The 18,163-nt window shown below is 40.8% G+C and overlaps 1 protein-coding gene across 1 annotated transcript; it reads left to right on the top strand.

Moving 5' to 3' along the window:
- Positions 1 to 1,260: 1,260 nt before the first annotated feature.
- LOC147575572 (uncharacterized) lies at positions 1,261 to 17,572 on the top strand. The gene is made up of 2 exons (XM_086683329.1): positions 1,261 to 2,066; positions 17,024 to 17,572. Exons 1-2 carry the CDS (start codon positions 1,464 to 1,466, stop codon positions 17,057 to 17,059), a joined length of 639 nt encoding a protein of 212 aa, XP_086539455.1. The 5' UTR covers positions 1,261 to 1,463; the 3' UTR covers positions 17,060 to 17,572.
- Positions 17,573 to 18,163: the final 591 nt, after the last annotated feature.

Below are 18,163 nucleotides of genomic sequence, written 5' to 3'. Positions count from 1 at the left end.
AATGAGGTAGAAAAATTGAAATAAAAATAAAAATTAAAAAAAATTAAAATTAAAAATTAAACACACACACACAAATTGAATAGATGATGCTAGGTCCTAGGTGTGTTTTGGTCTGGGTGTTGAAGGTGGTTTGACAGACTAGAGAAAAAAGGGGGGGACTGGAAGAAAAAAAAAAGGAAATTGTTTGAGAATTTGAAAAAATCAATACACTGAAGTAGACTGAAATGAGATGATGGGGGTAAAATAGAATTTGAAAAAATATACACAAATGTAAAGAATATAGTAGAAAAAAATTAAATAAAAATATTTTTAATAAAAATTAAAGATAAGTATGAAATTTTTCTTTTTCTGTATTTAAGAAAAAAGAAAAGAAACGAAAAGGAGAAAAAAGATAGAAAAAGAAATTGTTTGAAATTTTGAAAAAGTGAGTACACTGTAGTAGACTAAAATCAAATGATGGAAGTAAAATAGAACTTGAAAAAATTTACATAAAAGCAAAAAATATAGTAATAAAAATTAAATAAAAATATTTTTAATAGAAGTTGAAAGTAAAAATGAAGTTTTTCTCTTTCTGCATTCAAGAAAAAAGAAACAAGAAAGAGAAAAAAAGAAAAAGAAAAAAGGAAATTGTTTGAAAATTTGAAAAGGTGAATACACTGAAGTAGACTAAAATAAAATGATGGGGGGGCGCCTGGGTGGCGCAGTCAGTTAAGCGTCCGACTTCAGCCAGGTCACGATCTCGCGGTCCGGGAGTTCGAGCCCCGCGTCGGGCTCTGGGCTGATGGCTCAGAGCCTGGAGCCTGTTTCCGATTCTGTGTCTCCCTCTCTCTCTGCCCCTCCCCCGTTCATGCTCTGTGTCTCTCTCTGTCCCAAAAATAAATAAACGTTGAAAAAAAAAAATTTAAAATAAAATGATGGAAGTAAAGTAGCATTTGAAAAAATTCACACAAAAGCAAAACATATAGTAATAAAAATTAAAGAAAAATAGTAATAATAAAAATAAAATAATATATATAATATATATAAATAAATATATATAATATATAATAATATATAATTATAATACAATTATAATTATAATATAATAAATAATAAAATAATAAAAAGTAATAAAATTGAAAATAAAAATGAAATTTTTCTCTTTCTGTATTCAAGAAAAAGTAAAGAATTGTAAAATAGAAAAAGAAAAAAGAAAAAAAAGAAATTTGAATAGATGGACCTGCTAACAGATTGACGTAGGACTGAAATTGCTTCATTTTCCCCTAGAAGTCAGTCTATGTAGCTCTTTATAGTCCATAAATTAAACCAGCAGTGAGACTTGTGTTCTTGAAGAGGGAAGTTGGCCCAGTTGGGCGGGGCTCCGTGTAACAGCTCCACTCTCCACTAGATGGCGCTGCTAGCCAACTGGAGTGGGTTGTTGCGGTGCTCCTAGGTGTGTATGCGCATGTGCGGGAGCGGTGAAAATGGCGTCAGCCCTCTACCCAGTCTGGTCTCCCAGATCAGCAATCGCACACCTGTCCTTTGTCTTCAGCTCTCGTCCACTCCCCGCTTTTTCACTCTCCGAGACCAGGCCCCAGGCAGTACCTCTCTCCCGAGTTTTGTCTCGGATGCGTCTGTTTTCCCCGACCCCTCACTTCCGACGGACTGTGGCTTTGACCCGTTCCGCCCCTCTGTGGGAGGGTCTCACCAAGCAGTGGCCGAATGAGCAATGGCCGAATATCGGTTGCACCCAGGAACACCTGCTGGATCCTGCTGCTGCCGGTGCCCTGAGTCTGCGGCCAGGTGCCAGCCCGCTGCAGAAAAACTGCGCGAGACAGTGTAGCAGCAGCATTTCAGGGATTGTGGAAGATCACAACACACATCTGGCACCAGGCTTCACCCTTAACGACCTTGCCCAAGCACCAGCGAATGTGGCTGCCTTCTGGGGTCTGCCGGGACCAGGTGGCTTCAACAGTCTCTACCAAATGCCCTTCCAGCAGTGGAACCGCTTTTCCCAGTGTGGCCCAAGAACCTCCCGGACCCCACTCTGTTCCTGGGGATTCGCCCTTCCACCAGAGCACCGCCAGGTATGGAGCTGCGGAGTTGCAGCCTTTGCTCTCCCCTGTTTACAGTCTTAATGGAATTTAAACCCTCTCCTTTCTCCTTTCTCCCTTTTTAGTTTAGTCCCTGAGGCTGTTTCTAATTTTCCACTTTCTCTCCAGCTGCTTTTGGGGAGGGGTGCTTTTCCCGTATTCTTCCCCCCCCCCCCAGTCTCTGTCCTCTCTCCGCCTGCAAAAACGGTTCCCTACCTTTCACGGCTTCTCGCTCCCCAAATTCACCTCTTGGCGCTGTGTACCTGCTGAATTCTGTGGTTCAGGTTGTGCAGATTGTTGTGTTAATCCTCCAATCGGTTTTCTAGGTGTGCAGGTTGGTTTAGTGTTGGTCTGGCTGTATTTCATGGATGCGAGACACACAAAAAACGTCCATGCTGTTCCACCATCTTGGCTCCTGCCCCCTAAAGTGCTAGGTGCTTTCTAAGCCCGTTTTATGTCATCTACCTCATTACTCCTCCTCAGAATCACTCTGAAGGAGTAGAAGTAGGGATCAGTTGAGAAGCCACAGGAAAGAGATTCAAGGCAGAAGAGAATAAATTAAATGCTTCCCATTCAAGATTAATCAGAGAGCATATGAGAAATTTTATAAACCCCAGAAATTTACAGGCCTCAGAAAAATCTTTCTAGAAATTGATTCCTGACTCTAGACTTCAACCTTCAAGTCCAACAATTTATTAAAATTAAGAAAAAATGACCAACAAACATTTATTGTTCTTCTAAGTCTGCAGTCTGCTTCTAAGTTACAAGCAATATAGCATTGCTTTTATAATGTGCTTTTGTAAGGAAATAAAATTTATCCAAAGGCTTATGAGTATACACTGGGAAATAATTGAGTAATTTTTTAATAACACTTTTTAGTAGGTACTTATCTAAAAACATCTTTTGTAAGTCATTTCCTGGGAGTAAATGTAATTTTTTACTCTAGGCCTCGTATCAAAAGTATTGTAATTACCACTCCCATGGGGAGAACAAATTGAATAGGAATCATAAGACCACAGAACTTAGGTCAGGAAGGAACTTTAATCGCCTCTTGGCCTTATGACTAAGATCAAGTAAGGTCAGGAAGGAGCTTCAAAATCATCTAGCTCATTTCTTTTTCTTTCTATTTATTTTATTAGATATAAACTAAAACAAAGAAGAAATATAAATGGAATTTACCACTCCTCCACCAGACGCTTGTAAAGTTCCTGTCATTCAATCTACTCCCTGGCCAGGAGACTGGGTTTAAAACTCTGATCGGATCAGTCCATTGCCTTTCTTTACCTTTATTTACCCTAGCTTCCCTTTTACTCATGGGTCCTTTAACTTCTTAGCATAAGCCTTCCATCCTCAGCTACTCTATATGCAATATCTAGCCTCTAACTAAACCAAGTTGCTTGCCTTTCACTGAATATTTAATATGCTCTCAAATCTCTGTCCCTGCGCGTTCAGTCTCTTCGCCAGGAATGGCTTTTTCTACTCATTTGCCTGGCGTCTCCTACTTAGCTTCTAAGGATGAACTCAGGGGGTCACTCCTCTGTGAGGTCTCTAGGTCCCCAGGAATCAGGGCAAGTTTTTCTATTATGCCCCGATAGCATTTATATCTTTCAAGGTCAGTGCAGACTCTCTTTCCTTCTCTTTTTTCTTTCCTTCCTCCCTCCCTTCCTCCCTTCTTTCTTTCCTCCCCTCCTTCTCTTTCTCCCTCCATTTTTCTTTCATACCTGTCTTCAGGTGATCAATACGTGTGTGTGGAATAACCAATACATGTGTGTTGTTACAGATTGAGTAATGTTTTTCCTCCCAAGATATGCACGTGCTAATTCCCCTAATCTGTGTGAGGCACTTTGCAGATGTGATTAAATTAAGGATCTTGAAATGGGGAAATTATCCTGGATTCTTTGAGTGACCCCATCTGATCACAAGGATCCTTGTAAGAAAGGGCCAGGAGCCAAGGATGCAAGTGGCCTCCAGAAGCTTAAAAAGGCAAGGAGAACCACTCTTTGAGGTCAAGCATCCAGAAGGAACACAGCCCTGCCAATACTTTGATTTTAGACTTCTGGCTTCCAGAAGTGTAAGAGAATGAATTTGGGTTGTTTTAAGCCACTGGATTTGTGGTAATTTGTTATAGTGGCAATACACTAATACAGTAATACTCATGCCTAAATGCATTAACAAGTCAGACCTTTTAACCTATTAGACATATTTTTTAAAATGGTTTGTTAAAGGGAATAGACAATACACATTAAAAATAAAATGGAAGGGCCTGTGTGGCTCAGTCAATTAAGCTTCCAACTCTTGATTTTGCGTCAGGTCATGATCTCAGGGTTTGTGGGTTCGAGCCCCACATGAGGCTCCACACTGATAACATGAAGCCTGCTTGGGATTCTCCTTTTCCCTCTCTCTCTGCCCCTCCCCTGCTCACTCATGTGCTTTCTTTCTCTCTCAAAATAAACGTAAAAAAAAAAAAATAGAGGACAAACGTTCATCCTTTGTAGTCAAAGAATAAAAATTAAAGCAATCATGAGATATAATGATAGAAACATTTCTATTAAGCACAACTGGTAAGGCTTCAGTGTGATAGAATTTTTTACATTAATATGCTCATACTCCAATATTACTCCAAGCAATATAGTTCTTGAGAACTTAATATTACCATGGATTGCTTTAAGCCTTTTTACATTAATGGTGACAATTGGTCTTTAAAATAACATTTTGGAGGAGGTGCTGTGATTATTCCCATTTTACAAACGAAAAAACCCCAAAAAACAAAAAGACAGCCAGGCATGGAAAGCTGATGTAATCTGTGCAAGATCAAACAGCTGGTGAAGCCCAGACTACTTCCCAGGCAATTTGATGCTCAGGGTCCCACTTCTACTAAGAGATCCTTCTAGAAAATGTCAAGTCATTCACATAATTTAACAGAAGAAAAAGCTGTATGCTTCATAAAGGTGTTCGTTGTGGCCCTAACTTCGAGTCCCCCAAATGGAGACTATCGAAGTATTATTACTTTTTGAAAGTAATTTTGAGGTGAAAATTACATTATGAAAATTTCAAAAAGTACAAATTGCAATTATTTTATATGTAAATATGAGAAATTGTTCATGATAACATAATTGAAGCATGCAAATAATTTTACGTGATTGCAACTTTATATAAATATGTTTATAGTATTCTACTAATGAAAATCATTCTATTGTGGTACAACTATGTGTTAACTATAATTTTAGTTTTCTAAACATTATTAAGTTCCTTTCAATAAAAGTATAATAAAATAATTATCCTTGAAAAAACTCAGCCAATTTTATTCTCAATAAATCACAGGATTGAGTCTTTCAGTTTAGCAATATGCATGAGAAAGCCTATTTTAGAACCATTATTGATTTTTTTGGTACATTTTTATCTTAACAAGAGAAGATAAATATTTCTATAGCTGTATCATTTGAGACATTCTTGGTCACAAGTAACAAAAGAACTAAATCGGTAAATCCAAAATTGTTTTAAAATTAAAAGTTTATTTAAAAAAACTTTTTAAAAAGTATGTATACTTTTTTTTTAAAATTTTTTTTAACGTTTATTCATTTTTGAGACAGAGAGAGACAGAGCATGAACGGGGGAGGAGCAGAGAGAGAGGGAGACACAGAATCGGAACCAGGCTCCAGGCTCTGGGCCACCAGCCCAGAGCCCGACGCGGGGCTCGAACTCACGGACCGTGAGATCGTGACCTGAGCTGAAGTCGGACGCTTAACCGACTGAGCCACCCAGGCGCCCCTACTTTTTTTATAAATAAAATGAATTTTTTTTTATAAATAAAAATGGATTTCAAAAAGAACGCTGCATCAAACACACTTACAAAATAAAGAAACTATTGGTTAATGCCAATGAAAATTCGAGAAATATTAGATGTTTTGGCTGCTCCAAATTGTCACCAAGTCTTACTTTCTACCTTTCTGGAACTGGTTCCCCCCTGAAGGTCACCCCTCATAGTTAGGGGACAGCTACCAGCACCTCCCAGGCTGCACTCTTTTAGGGGGGCATATCACTTTCTTTTTTCACCATGGAAGAGAAGTCCTGGGTTTCCCTCTAATTGGACCATGTTAGCTGAGCACCCCTAATCTAAAAGATGCCAGAATGTTCATGGATTTTCCTGTGTGTTTGCCTCTTTTCCCCAGGCAGGAAAAGCCTTGATTCCTGACCAGACCCCAAATTCTTATGCAGGACCCTGACTCCCCATGGGGGATCCTCACTCCCTGTGCAGGCCCTGACTCCCCACAGTGGGGGGCTCCCATCCCATGATGCTTCTCTGTGGGGTAACCTGTAATGGAAAGGTCTGTCTTTCAAGATGCTGAAGCAAAACCCACTCAATAGGCTCTAGTTGTAATTTGAACCAATTACAACAAAAGGGACTCTTGTTCTTTTGGCCCTGGCCCTAGGCAGAAGAGCATTTTAGACAGGCTGTTTCTATTTTTAAACATTCTCAGTGCCTAAGTTCTTGAAGTCACTTCCTGGATGCAGAACCTGTACTCAGTATTTGAACTTGGTTACTCCCAGGAGCTGGTGGTCTTTCAGTGTTTCTCAACAAACTGGTTCCTTTCGTGTAGATCTGGTAGGGTCATGCTGCCATTTCTCATGTGTCTGTGTGAGAGGAAAAACCACCTGGTAAAACCCAAAGACCTCGTAAGGGCCCACACGAGAACTATCTGCCTGTTCAGAGCCAAGCCTTTCACTTACTTCTTCAGCAAATATTTATCGAGCACTGACTATGTGCTAGACACTGTTCTGCAGATACTTTGAAATATATTCCATTGTATTTTCCAAATACTCTTTCCCAGGGAAGGCTGTAGTAGTGTTCATTCAGCACGGGTCATCTAGACAGCTGCTGGGGGCTCTCAGGCCAGACCCAGAGTTCTCTTCCTAAGCCCACCACTGTATTTCCACAGCAGGCTTTATACCCAGTTTCACACCCTCTGGCCTCCTGGGGAGTGACATTCGTGGCAGGGACAGCAGGTGGTGGCTGCTGAGCCTGGAGGGGAGCACCACATCTCTAGTGTTTATTTAAGCAGGCTTCTCATACCCCTCTCTCCTTACTAGCTGACAGTGGTTCCAGGACAGACCGTCAGCATTTGCATTGATTGCCAAAGATGAATGACCATCTGCCTTGGCTTGAAATTAACTGGGGCAGTACTAACCCACAGCAAATGGGGAACTGGGAAATGGAATTGATTAGGAGCTTATTTCCATTTTGAGAGGCAGTAAGAAGTAATGGGGCTGAGGGAGGAGTGTGTTCTACGAACTGTGAAGTAGAAAGAAGGATGGTTGTAAAACTGAGGGTTTGGATGAGAAATAAAATCCCTAGGAAGTGCTGCCTCTGTGGATAAAATGTAGTTTAAGGCATAAATACTCTAAATGTCCTTGTTTGGCAGGTGCCATCCAAATGTTTCAGAAGCTATTTTAATATTGGTGATTTTTGCTTTCTGCCAGCTTCCAAGGTATAAGATTAAAAAGCTTGATTACCTCAAGTTCAGCATGGTAGAAGTTGAGCTCAACATCTCTGCCTACAAATCCGCCCTTCCATTCATATTCCCGGGCTCAGTGACTGGCTTGTTCACTCAGTCTGCTAACCATGATCGCCAAGATCATGCCTGAGACTTCATGGACTCCTCTAATTCTCTCATTCCCACAACAAAGCCACATTGCTACCTGCGGATTTTCTAAATACCTCTATAGACATTGGGGAAAAGGGGGAGGGGGCTGGGAAGTAGCTCATGCACCGAGGAACTGGCCTCAATGTCATCACAAGCTAGTTTGGGGCTCACATCTGGGCAGTGTCATTCCATTAGACGTGACAATATCACAGAACATCAATATCATCAAGGTTGCTCTGAGGCCATGATAAAGTAAGACAAAAAACCAAGTCACCATGAAACCCACAAAACACCAAATGTCCCCTCTCACTGAAAGGAGTAACTGCTTCTGCTTTATTACCAAATTGCAGTTCTTTCTCTTCTCTAGTCTGCCCTCCCTACAGATGGTCAGACCCCTGAGACACCACAGAATTGCATCCATTTTCTGACAGCATCCAAACTAGACGAAATCCCACTGCCTCAGACTCTTCCTCAAATCAGTTGAAGCCCAAAACCTACAATAGGTTCTTTTCAACACTCTGAGACACTTTATGGTTCCCCCTGGTATGTGTTCTCTCTTCCTAGAAAAGGCAATAAACCCAAGTGGTTCAACTACATAAATGTGTTCCTGGTGGATTTGGGCTGGAGAGTATTGACACCATTCTCTTCTCTCTGTTCTGGTTGCATCATGTTCTTTATTATCACCAGTTTATAAAGCTGTAGCAACGTCAAGTGTGTTATTCCAGATCCCAAGGTTCTTTCTCTCTGATTCCTCTTTCAAGCAGCCATGAGATTACCTCTCCCACCCTCAGCAGCACATTGCACGAGACTTTCTGTTTATCAAAAATGGGGCATAGTGTTTGACGTTTTGACAACATAAACCCCTAGATGTAATACACTCAGAAGGGCATGATATCACTTCTGTGGTATTCTTACCAAAAATGTATAGTCTCATTTCAATCATGAGAATACGTCCGGTGAATCCAAATTGAGAGTCATGCTACAAAATGACTAGTCAGTACTCTTCAAAAATGTCAAGGGCATGAAAGGCAAATGTTATGGGTTGAATCGTGTTTCCCTCCAAAAAGATATCTTTAAGTCCTAACCTCTAGTACTTCAGGATGTGATTTTATTTGGAAATAGGGCTATAGCGATGTAATTAGTTAAGATGAGGTCAGACTTGTCAGAAAAAGATAAATACTGTATGATTCTGCTTATATGAGGATCTAAAGTCGTCAAATTTATAGACACAGAAAGTAGAAATGGTGGTGCCAGGGGTTGTTGTGTTGAGGGGGGAATGGGAAGCCATTGTTTAATTGGTATAGAGCTTCAGATTTGCAAGATGAAAAAGTTCTAGAGGTCTGTTTCAGAATGATGTGAATATACTCAACCCATTGAACTGCTAGCTAAAAAATGGGTAAGCTGGTAAAATTTATGTTATGTGCTTTTTACCACAATACAAAATATATAAATTAAAAAAACAAGATGAGATTACTCCTGTGTATGGTGTCCGGTAAGAAGACAGCCATAGGAAGACAGAGGTAGACACTGGAGAAATACAACTGCAAGTCAACGACCCCCAAATCATCAGCAAGTCACCAGAAACTAGGGAGAGGCAAGGAAGGATCCTACCCTACAGATTTCAGAAGGAACATGGCCCTGCCAATGTCTTGGTTTTCGACTTCTGGCCCCCAGAACTGTGAGACGATAAATTTCTGTTGTTTTAAGCTACCTGGTTTATGGTGCTTTTTAATGGCAGCCCCAGGAATTTACTACAGCAAGGAAAGACTGAGAAACTTACAGACTAGAGGCCACTAGCAAGGATTAATTATATCAATGTTATTCTCCCAGTTTCGAATATTGGACTATGATCACGTAAGATGTTAGCATTAGGATCTGGGTAGGGAGCTCTATGTGCTATTTTTTCCAACTTTTCTTCTCTGAGGCTAAAACTAGTTCAAAATAAGATGTTAAAACAACAGGGCATACATAGCAACAGTTTTCTAGATATGTTTCCTGAGGCAAGAGAAACAAAAGCAAAAATAAACTATTGGGACTGCATCAAAATAAAAAGCTTATGCACAGTGAAGGAAATAATCAACAAGACTAAAAGACAACCAGTGTCTTTTAGTGTGAGAATATATTTGCAAATGATATACCCGATAAGGGTTATTGTTCAAAATATATGAAGAACTTATACAACTCAAAAAAACAAATAATGCAATTAAAATGGGCAGAAACCACGAACAGACATTTCTCTAAAGAACACATACAAATGGCCAAGAGACCCATGAAATGATGTTCAACATCATTCATCATTAGGGAAATGCAAATCAAAACCACAACGAGAGGGGTGCCAGGGTGGCTCAGTTGGTTGAGCACCCGACTTTGACTTAGGTCATGATCTTGCGATTCATGAGTTTGAGCCCCACATCAGGTTCTGTGCTGACAGCTCAGAGGCTGGAGCCTGCTTCAGATTCTGTGTTTCCCTCTCTCTCTCTCTGCCCCTCTTCCACTCACACTCTCTCTCTCTCAAAAATAAATAAACATTAAAAAAAAAAAAAAAGCAACACAATGATCTAGCATCACCTGTCACAATGGCTTAGACCAAAACACAAGAAACAACAAGTGTTGGCAAGGATGTGGAGAAAAAGGAACCCTCGTGCACTGTTGGTGGGACTGTACATTGGTACAGCCACTGTGGAAAACAGTATGGAGGTTTCTCAAAAAATTACAAATAGAATCACATATGATTCAGTAATACCACTACTGAGTAATTACCCAAAGAATATGAAAACACTAATTTGAAAAAATATACACACCCCTATGTTTATTGCAACACCATTTACAATAGCCAAATTATGGAAGCAACCTAAGTGTCCAGTGACAGAAGTCTAGATAAGGAAGAAGTGGAATACACACACATATACACACCTCCACCACACATGTACCACAATGGAATATTATTCAGCCATAAAAAAGAATGAAATCTTGTCATTTGCAGCAACATGGATGGATCTAGAGGGTATAATGCTAAGTGAAATAAGTGAGGCAGAGAAAGACAAATGCCATATGATTTCACTTACATGTGGAATTTAAGAAACAAAAAAAAAAGCAAAAAAAAAAAAAAAAAACAGACTCTTAACTATAGAGAACAAACAGATGGTTGCCAGAAGGAAGGTGGGAGAGGCATGGATGGATGAAATAGGTGAAGGGGATTAAGAGTACACTTACTGCAGTGAGCACTGAGCTCAGCTATGGAGCTGTTGAATCGCTATATTGTATACCTGAAACTAATGTAACACTGTATGTTAACTATCCTGAAATTAAAAAAAACAAACACACACACACACACAATAGGACATAGAGGTTTTTTCCTTAAATAAGAAATGCATTCTCACATTCTAATTTAATCATGCCACTTTTCTGCTAAAAACCTTGCATTTGGGATGAGAGGAACAAGTCCTCTATGCTTGTTTTCACTAGCAATTGCTTGGGGTGGTGCATAAGGGGTCTCACAGGCTGTCCGCCATCCTTCATGCTGGCCTCCCTGCTCAGGCCTGTTCTCCAGCAATACTGACCTCACTGGGCTCATGTCCATGGCTTGCTTCCCCACTGTTGGAATTTATATGACTCCATTAATTTGTTATCTTTTCTTTGATACTTTCCTTCTTGTCCTCAGGTCACGTCAATCCCCAACCACTCCCTCATATTCCAGAGCACAGCCCTGGGCCCTGGGGAGGAGAGGATGCCAGAGAGACACAAATATATGTAGAAATAGTACAAGTGCACATTCCATTTATTTTCTCTATTTATATCTGAAACCATGAGAAAAATATTCCTTTTCTCCTTTGCCCCTAAAAGCGCTGACTGGCTGGTCTTACCTCAGAGATGAGTCTCCAGGCTTTAGCAGTGTAGCACTTTGAAATATAAGAAAGGTTAAATGGGGAGAAAAATGTACTAATTAATTCATTGACATGTGACCGGATTAATAAATTTTGCCTATGAAGTCTGGGTTCAAAGTCTCAGGACATTGAATTGATTTTAATGATGATCTCAGGTTCCCTACAGGTATGATACATGGCACAGAAAAGACTTCAAACAGAGGCAATCTTAATCCTTTTTTTAAATGTTTATTTATATTTGAGAGAGAGACAGAGGCAGAGTGTGAGCGGGGGAGGGGCAGAGAGAGAGGGAGACAGAATCAGAAGCAGGCTCCAGGCTCCGAGCTGTCAGCACAGAGCCCGACGCGGGGCTTGAACTCACGGACCGTGAGATCATGACCTGAGCTGAAGCCACCCAGGTGCCCCTAATCTTGAAATAGATTGCTGCATATAAATGTCTCATTAAAATTATATTTATTTGAATACGCTTTATGTGGACATTATAGCAGTATATTTTTTCTTCTTTTTAAAAGGGCAGGGACATTTTAGGAGAATGAATACCTGCCCTTTAAAATGACACTGTTTGGGGCGCCTGGGTGGCGCAGTCGGTTAAGCGTCCGACTTCAGCCAGGTCACGATCTCGCGGTCTGTGAGTTCGAGCCCCGCGTCGGGCTCTGGGCTGATGGCTCGGAGCCTGCAGCCTGTTTCCGATTTTGTGTCTCCCTCTCTCTCTGCCCCTCCCCCGTTCATGCTCTGTCTCTCTCTGTCCCAAAAATAAATAAAAAACGTTGAAAAAAAATTAAAAAAAAAAAAATGACACTGTTGTTTACATTTACCCTCTTCCCGGTCCACACTCATCTACACTCACAGTCAAATGACATTTGAAAGGAGTCGTGACAGAGGATTTAAGCACGGCTGTTCTGGGGCCAGCATGTGATACCTGATGTAAAGTCTTCAGGAATTTTATGAGTTGATTATCAAACACAGCATTAAAGTCTATTAAAATAAAGGTAATAAATACTCAAATCTCATTACCTCCTAATCATCTTATCTATGCTCTTGAGGTTACTTATGTCTGTGGTGTCTGCATGGTGGAGATACTGTGCTGTCCAGCTGTGCTGCTTTTTTCTTCTCTTTCCAGCTCTGCGTTCAGTGACACCATATTGGCTGCTTGAAGTTGGCCATGGTGGCATTATTAATGCCACAGAAATTGGCAAACACTACAAATCTGGGCTGACGTTTTTTTCTCTGAAGAGCCAGTTGTTAAATATCTGCTATCAAACACATATACACACATGCTTTCAAAGACTGATTTTATGTTTTCGTGTATGGAGATAAATTACTGTTTCAAATATTAGGAAGTCGACATGGGCCAGAGGGATAGTTTCATTCGACTCTCCTTTAAAGCACGAGGTATTTTTCAATCCACCTTGTAATTTTCTTCTGGAAAAGGCAAGTGAAACCCATTCATCATGTATATATTTTCTAATCTAATATTCATTCCTTTTTCTGAATTCCCATGGGTACCGCACTTGTCCAAATCACGCTAATCTACACCTCAAACATTCATTTCTGCAAATGAATTGGGCTGGTTCCCCTGCTTCTGCTTCCAATCAATCCCACCAGTCTCATTCCTTATAAGCTTTTTTAAAAAAATTTTCTTTCTTTCTTATTTAATGTTTCTTTTCTGAGAGAAAGAGTGCAAGTGGGGGAGGGGCAGAGAGAGAGGGGGACAGAGGATCCCAAGCAGACTCTGCGTTGACGGCAGAGAGCCCGATGTGGGGCCTGAACTCAGAACCATGAGATCATGACCTGGGCCAAAGTCAGACACTTAACTGACTGAGCCACTCAGGTGCTCCAAGCTTTGTTTTCTTAAATTCAACTTTCACCATGTCATTCCCCTGGTCCAGACCCTACAAGGCCTCCTTATTACCATACACATGTTTTTCAAAGGATGGATATAGTCCCTATATTAGGGTCCTCCAGAGAAATATAAATATAAATATACATTTATATTAAATATAAAATGTTAATTTATTTATACTTAAATATACATATTTAGAGAGAGAAAGATTTATGTTAAGGAAATGGGCACACGTGATTGTGGGGGCTGGCAAGTCTCAAATTTTCAGGGCCAGCCAGCAAACTAGAGATCCAGGGAAGAGTTGATGCAGTCTTGTCTCTAAAGGCAGGCTGCAGGTGGAATTCCTTCTTTCTCTGGGGGCCTCGGTATTTTTTTAAGACCACCAACTGATTGGATGAGGCCCACCCACATTATGGAGGACAATCTGCTTTACTCAAAGTCCACTGATTTAAATGTTTATTACATGTAAGGTGGTCAAAGGGTACACACTTCCTATTATAAGATGAATAAGTTCTGGGGGTGTAATGTACAGCATGGTAACTATGGTTAACAATACCGTACTATATACTTGAAAGTCACTAAGAGAGAAAATCTTAAAAGTTCTCATCACACACATACACACAAGAGGTAACTATGTGAGGTGATGAATGTGTTAACTAGCCTCATTGTGGTAATCTTTTCACAGTATATATGTATGTCAAATCCTCATGTTTTACATCTAAACTTATACAATGTTATGTGTCAATTATATCCCAATAAAGCTGGAGGAAAAAAATGTTAATCATGTCAAAAAAAAAACCCCAAAACCCCCAAAAAACAAAAAACACCTTCACAGCAACATCTAGACTGGTGTTTGACCAAAAACTAGGTACCTAACCAAGTACTTATTCCTGAAGTTATTGGGAAATTGATCAAACATGATGAAGATCCTTCTAGATTTAGGGAAGTCGGAGACGTGTGTTTCTTATTAGTGAGAAAGGCCATGAATGGAATTAATTAAAATACTCATTTATCTCTTGGGTGTTTTTATGGGAAAGAGAATGGGGCTGATTGGAGGCCACCAAGGTTGATATGTTACAAGCAGATATCATTGCTTTTGTAGGTTTTTGGCAGGACTTTCTAATTAGCATTCGTTGCTATTTCAAGCGTTTGGGTAAGCAGCTCTTTTCAGGCTGAGTGAATTAGGAGCCGACAGACCACTGTAGCAAGTCTGTTTCTGTGCCTTTCAGGGCTTTTCAAAGCTCTCTGCATGGCTTTGGGCAAGTTACTGAATCTTCTGTAGCTCAGCTTTCTTATCCCCAAAAGGCTTCCAAAACCTAGCATTCAGTGATTCTATAACCCAACTTACTTACCGTCCAGTTTTCCCCCATGATTTTTTATCTCTCTGTTTGTGACAACCCAGTTCCCACCCTCCTCTATGCAATCATCACACCAATTTCCATCAAGGTATCTTGGCTGATGTAGTTTTCTACAACTTAGATAACTTTCCTTTATCTGTCACATCTAATTTTCAAATATAACTTGTAAATATCTTTAATATACACAGTACTTTTATAAATCAATATTCAGTAAACAGACTGCCTCCAAATGAGGTGAATATGCAGTTCACAAGAGGTTCAAATGGCCAATAAACACAAGACGACATGTTCAGCATCACTAAGTATAGAAAAGAAATCTAAATACCTATTAAGTGTAAATTTTCACTTTCGGAATGTTATATTTCAGTGAATACAAACCCAGGATAAAATCTGGAAGAACGCCATAGGAGACTTTATTAGTTTCCCAGGGTTGTAGTAACAAAGAACCACAAAGTACCAAAGTACCACAGCAAAGTACCTGGGTGGCTTAAAATAACAGAAATTTATTGTCTCGCAGTTCTGGAGGCTAGAAGTCCCAAATCAAGGTGTCAGCTGGGGCCATACTCCTTCCAAAACTTAAAAAGTAGAAGATATCTGTTGAAGGTGATTAATTCTTGTCCTTGGTTTACAGCCACAACACTCCGTTCTCTGCCTCTGTCACCACATGACCTTCTCCCTGTGTGTCTGAATTTTCCTCATTTATTCATTCATTCATTCATTTTGAGAGATTGAGAGCATGTGCATGCAAGTGGGGGAGGGGAAGGGAGAGAATCCCAAGCAGGCTCTGCGCTGTCAGCATGGAGGGGCTCGATCCCATAAACTGTGAGATCATGACCTGAACCAAAATCAAAAGTCAGATGCTTAACCCACTGACTGAGCCATTCAGGTGCCCTTGAATTTTCCTCTTCTAAGGACACTAGTTGTATTGGCTTAGGGCCACCCTAATGACTTCATCTCTACTAATTACATCTGCAGACTCAATTTCCAAATAAGGTCACATTCACAGGTACTGGGTGTTGGGACTTCAACATACCTCTTCAGGGGCCACAATTCAACCCTTAACAGTGGCCATGAAAGGCATAAGCTGAGATATTAATACATAATAGCAAAGAGCAAAGGATAAAGCATCATTTCAGTGGAGGAAGCATGGACAGAGGACTATCAGGGACCAGACAACACATGCCAAGATGCTACATAGCATCCAGAAGGGAGAGGACATTCAGAAAGGAAGGAGAAGGCTGAAAGTTAAACTAGAAGTCAAATGGAATTGATTTTAGTGGACAAGATTAGGTTTGTTGATACCAAGAAGACATGAGCCAGGAAAATTAAAAAGTTAAATTCAATTCAGGTATATATGTGGCAGATTCATATTTTCAATCTGCTTGGGCTATAAAAATCCATAGCTATTTAACAGCAGCCAAATTGAAATGTAGCATTTTATAAACATGCAAGTCGGTGACCAATACAATCATTTTAAGTATTAGATTGAATCTTACAAAAGTGCCAATATTTGGTCATTTAATCTATAAAAATGGCAATTGTATGTGGATTAGCTTTAATATACATGAGAAAAGGACTTGCTAACCTCATTAACAGAATCAGAGGCATTGATTTTGCCACATATATTTGGGGGAAAGCTTAATACATGTCAAAAAGCCGAAACCTACATTCCACTTTCTTCAAATTTCTGACTCCTTCTACACAGTCAGCAAAAGCATGGCAAGGTTTTAGATTTGAGTTTGGAGGTAAATGGAATGGCTGCTTAGGTATGTTGAGGCCTATCCCTTGGGTCAGACCCAGGTGGTCCCAGGGAACCCTTGTTGGAGCTTGTGCACAAGAAGTAACTACCTCTGCCCCAGCCACACAGGGGTGGGGTGGGGGGTGGGGGTGTTGCCTGATGTCAAGGTTCCCAGCATGGATCCACATTGTCTAGAAGATGAATTCATAGCTCTAGCAAGTGCCATATAAAGCCCACCTTCACTCCAACCTCCTTTCCCTCTGTTTCCAGTCTTACTGTGGCAGAGATGGTTCTTGACCAACCCAGATCAGTGCTTTTCTCCAGAATGTAGTCATTCTGGGAAATGACTCCTGGCCAGGAACCACATTGCTCAGTGCATCTAGATGAGACCATGCCACAGGTTCTGGCCAGTGAAATGTCAGTGGGAATCACGTGTGTCACTTCAGCACAGAGGGGATTAAGACCATACTTTCTCTATTCTTCCAGTCTGTTGATCAGGTATCCTTTGAAGCCACAAAATAAATCAAACCTGGGCCCTGAGTCACCACAGAGGAAAGCCACCCTGGGAGTCACCAGACGAAGAACTCCTACATCGGACTTGGCGTGAGTGAGAAATAAAGTTTGGTTTTGTTGAGCAACAGAGATTGAGATTGTCAATGTAGCAGCACAACGTAGCCCACCCACCTCAATACCTCCTACACGTCAGCATCCTCACTCACCATCTGTTCCCTCACGAATCACGTTGTTTCACTTGGTCTGGCCTTGCAATCTCTGCTCTTCTCTACCTAGAATAACTCCTCCCTTTTGGAGCTGGTGAGTCGCCAAGATTCAGAAGTGAAATTTATTCTGAGTCCTTGTCTGACTTCGCCAGGCTTTTTGCTACCCCCTTTTACCTCCCCTCGCTGTGCCTTGTACCGTAGCCTCTGTCAAATCATGTTGACGCAGTCATCTTCTCAAAAGGCCATGAGTTCTTTAAACACAGGCACTAGATCATATTCTGTATGTTCAGAGCACCGAAAATAGCGTTTGGCATGTAGTGGCTTCTCCATGCATGAATTTTGGATTAGTCTGAGTGAACTGAGGGTGTGAGTGCTCTCTGATTACATCTTTCAGTCAGCTGACTTGGGGTGTAGTTGGTCAGAACCGGAGGACTTGAGCCGCTGCAGGTCTGTCCTTGTACAGCTGTGCTACTCTGAAAATCAGTAAAGCGCTTAAAGGGAAGGCACAGAATAAAGAAGTGGGTCCTCAGAGCTTATCTTTTGCTATTCACTGAAGGTGAGAGGAAACTCAAGCTTTCTCATTTTCAGAATGTGTTTTTTTTTAATGTTTACTTATTTTTGAGAGAGAGAGGGAGGGGGGGGGAGAGAGAGAGAGAAAGAGAGACTGTGAGCAGGGGAGGGGCAGAGAGAGAAGGAGACACAGAATCTGGAGCAGGCTCCAGGCTCCGAGCTGTCAGCACAGAGCCCAGCGTGGGGCTGGAACTCGCAAACCATGAGATCATGACCTGAGCCAAAGTTGGATGCTTAACCAACTGAGCCACCTAGGTGCCCCTAGAATGTGTATGTGTGTGTGTGTTTGTGTTTGTGTGTGTGTGTGTGTGTGTGTGTGTGTGTGTGTTTGAGAGAG

Source organism: Puma concolor, chromosome D3 (assembly GCF_028749965.1).
Source record: "Puma concolor isolate L17-30 chromosome D3, mPumCon1.1.hap2, whole genome shotgun sequence".
NCBI lineage: Eukaryota > Metazoa > Chordata > Mammalia > Carnivora > Felidae > Puma > Puma concolor.
The sequence above is the reverse complement of the archived record's forward strand: the minus strand, read 5'-3'. Positions and strand labels throughout refer to the sequence as shown.

Coding starts and splice junctions, on each gene's coding strand:
- LOC147575572 (XM_086683329.1), top strand. CDS start 1,464: ATGGCGTCAGCCCTCTACCCAGTCTGGTCTCCCAGATCAGCAATCGCA. Junction 2,067..17,023: donor TTCCACCAGAGCACCGCCAG/GTATGGAGCTGC, acceptor CTATTCTTCCAG/TCTGTTGATCAGGTATCCTT.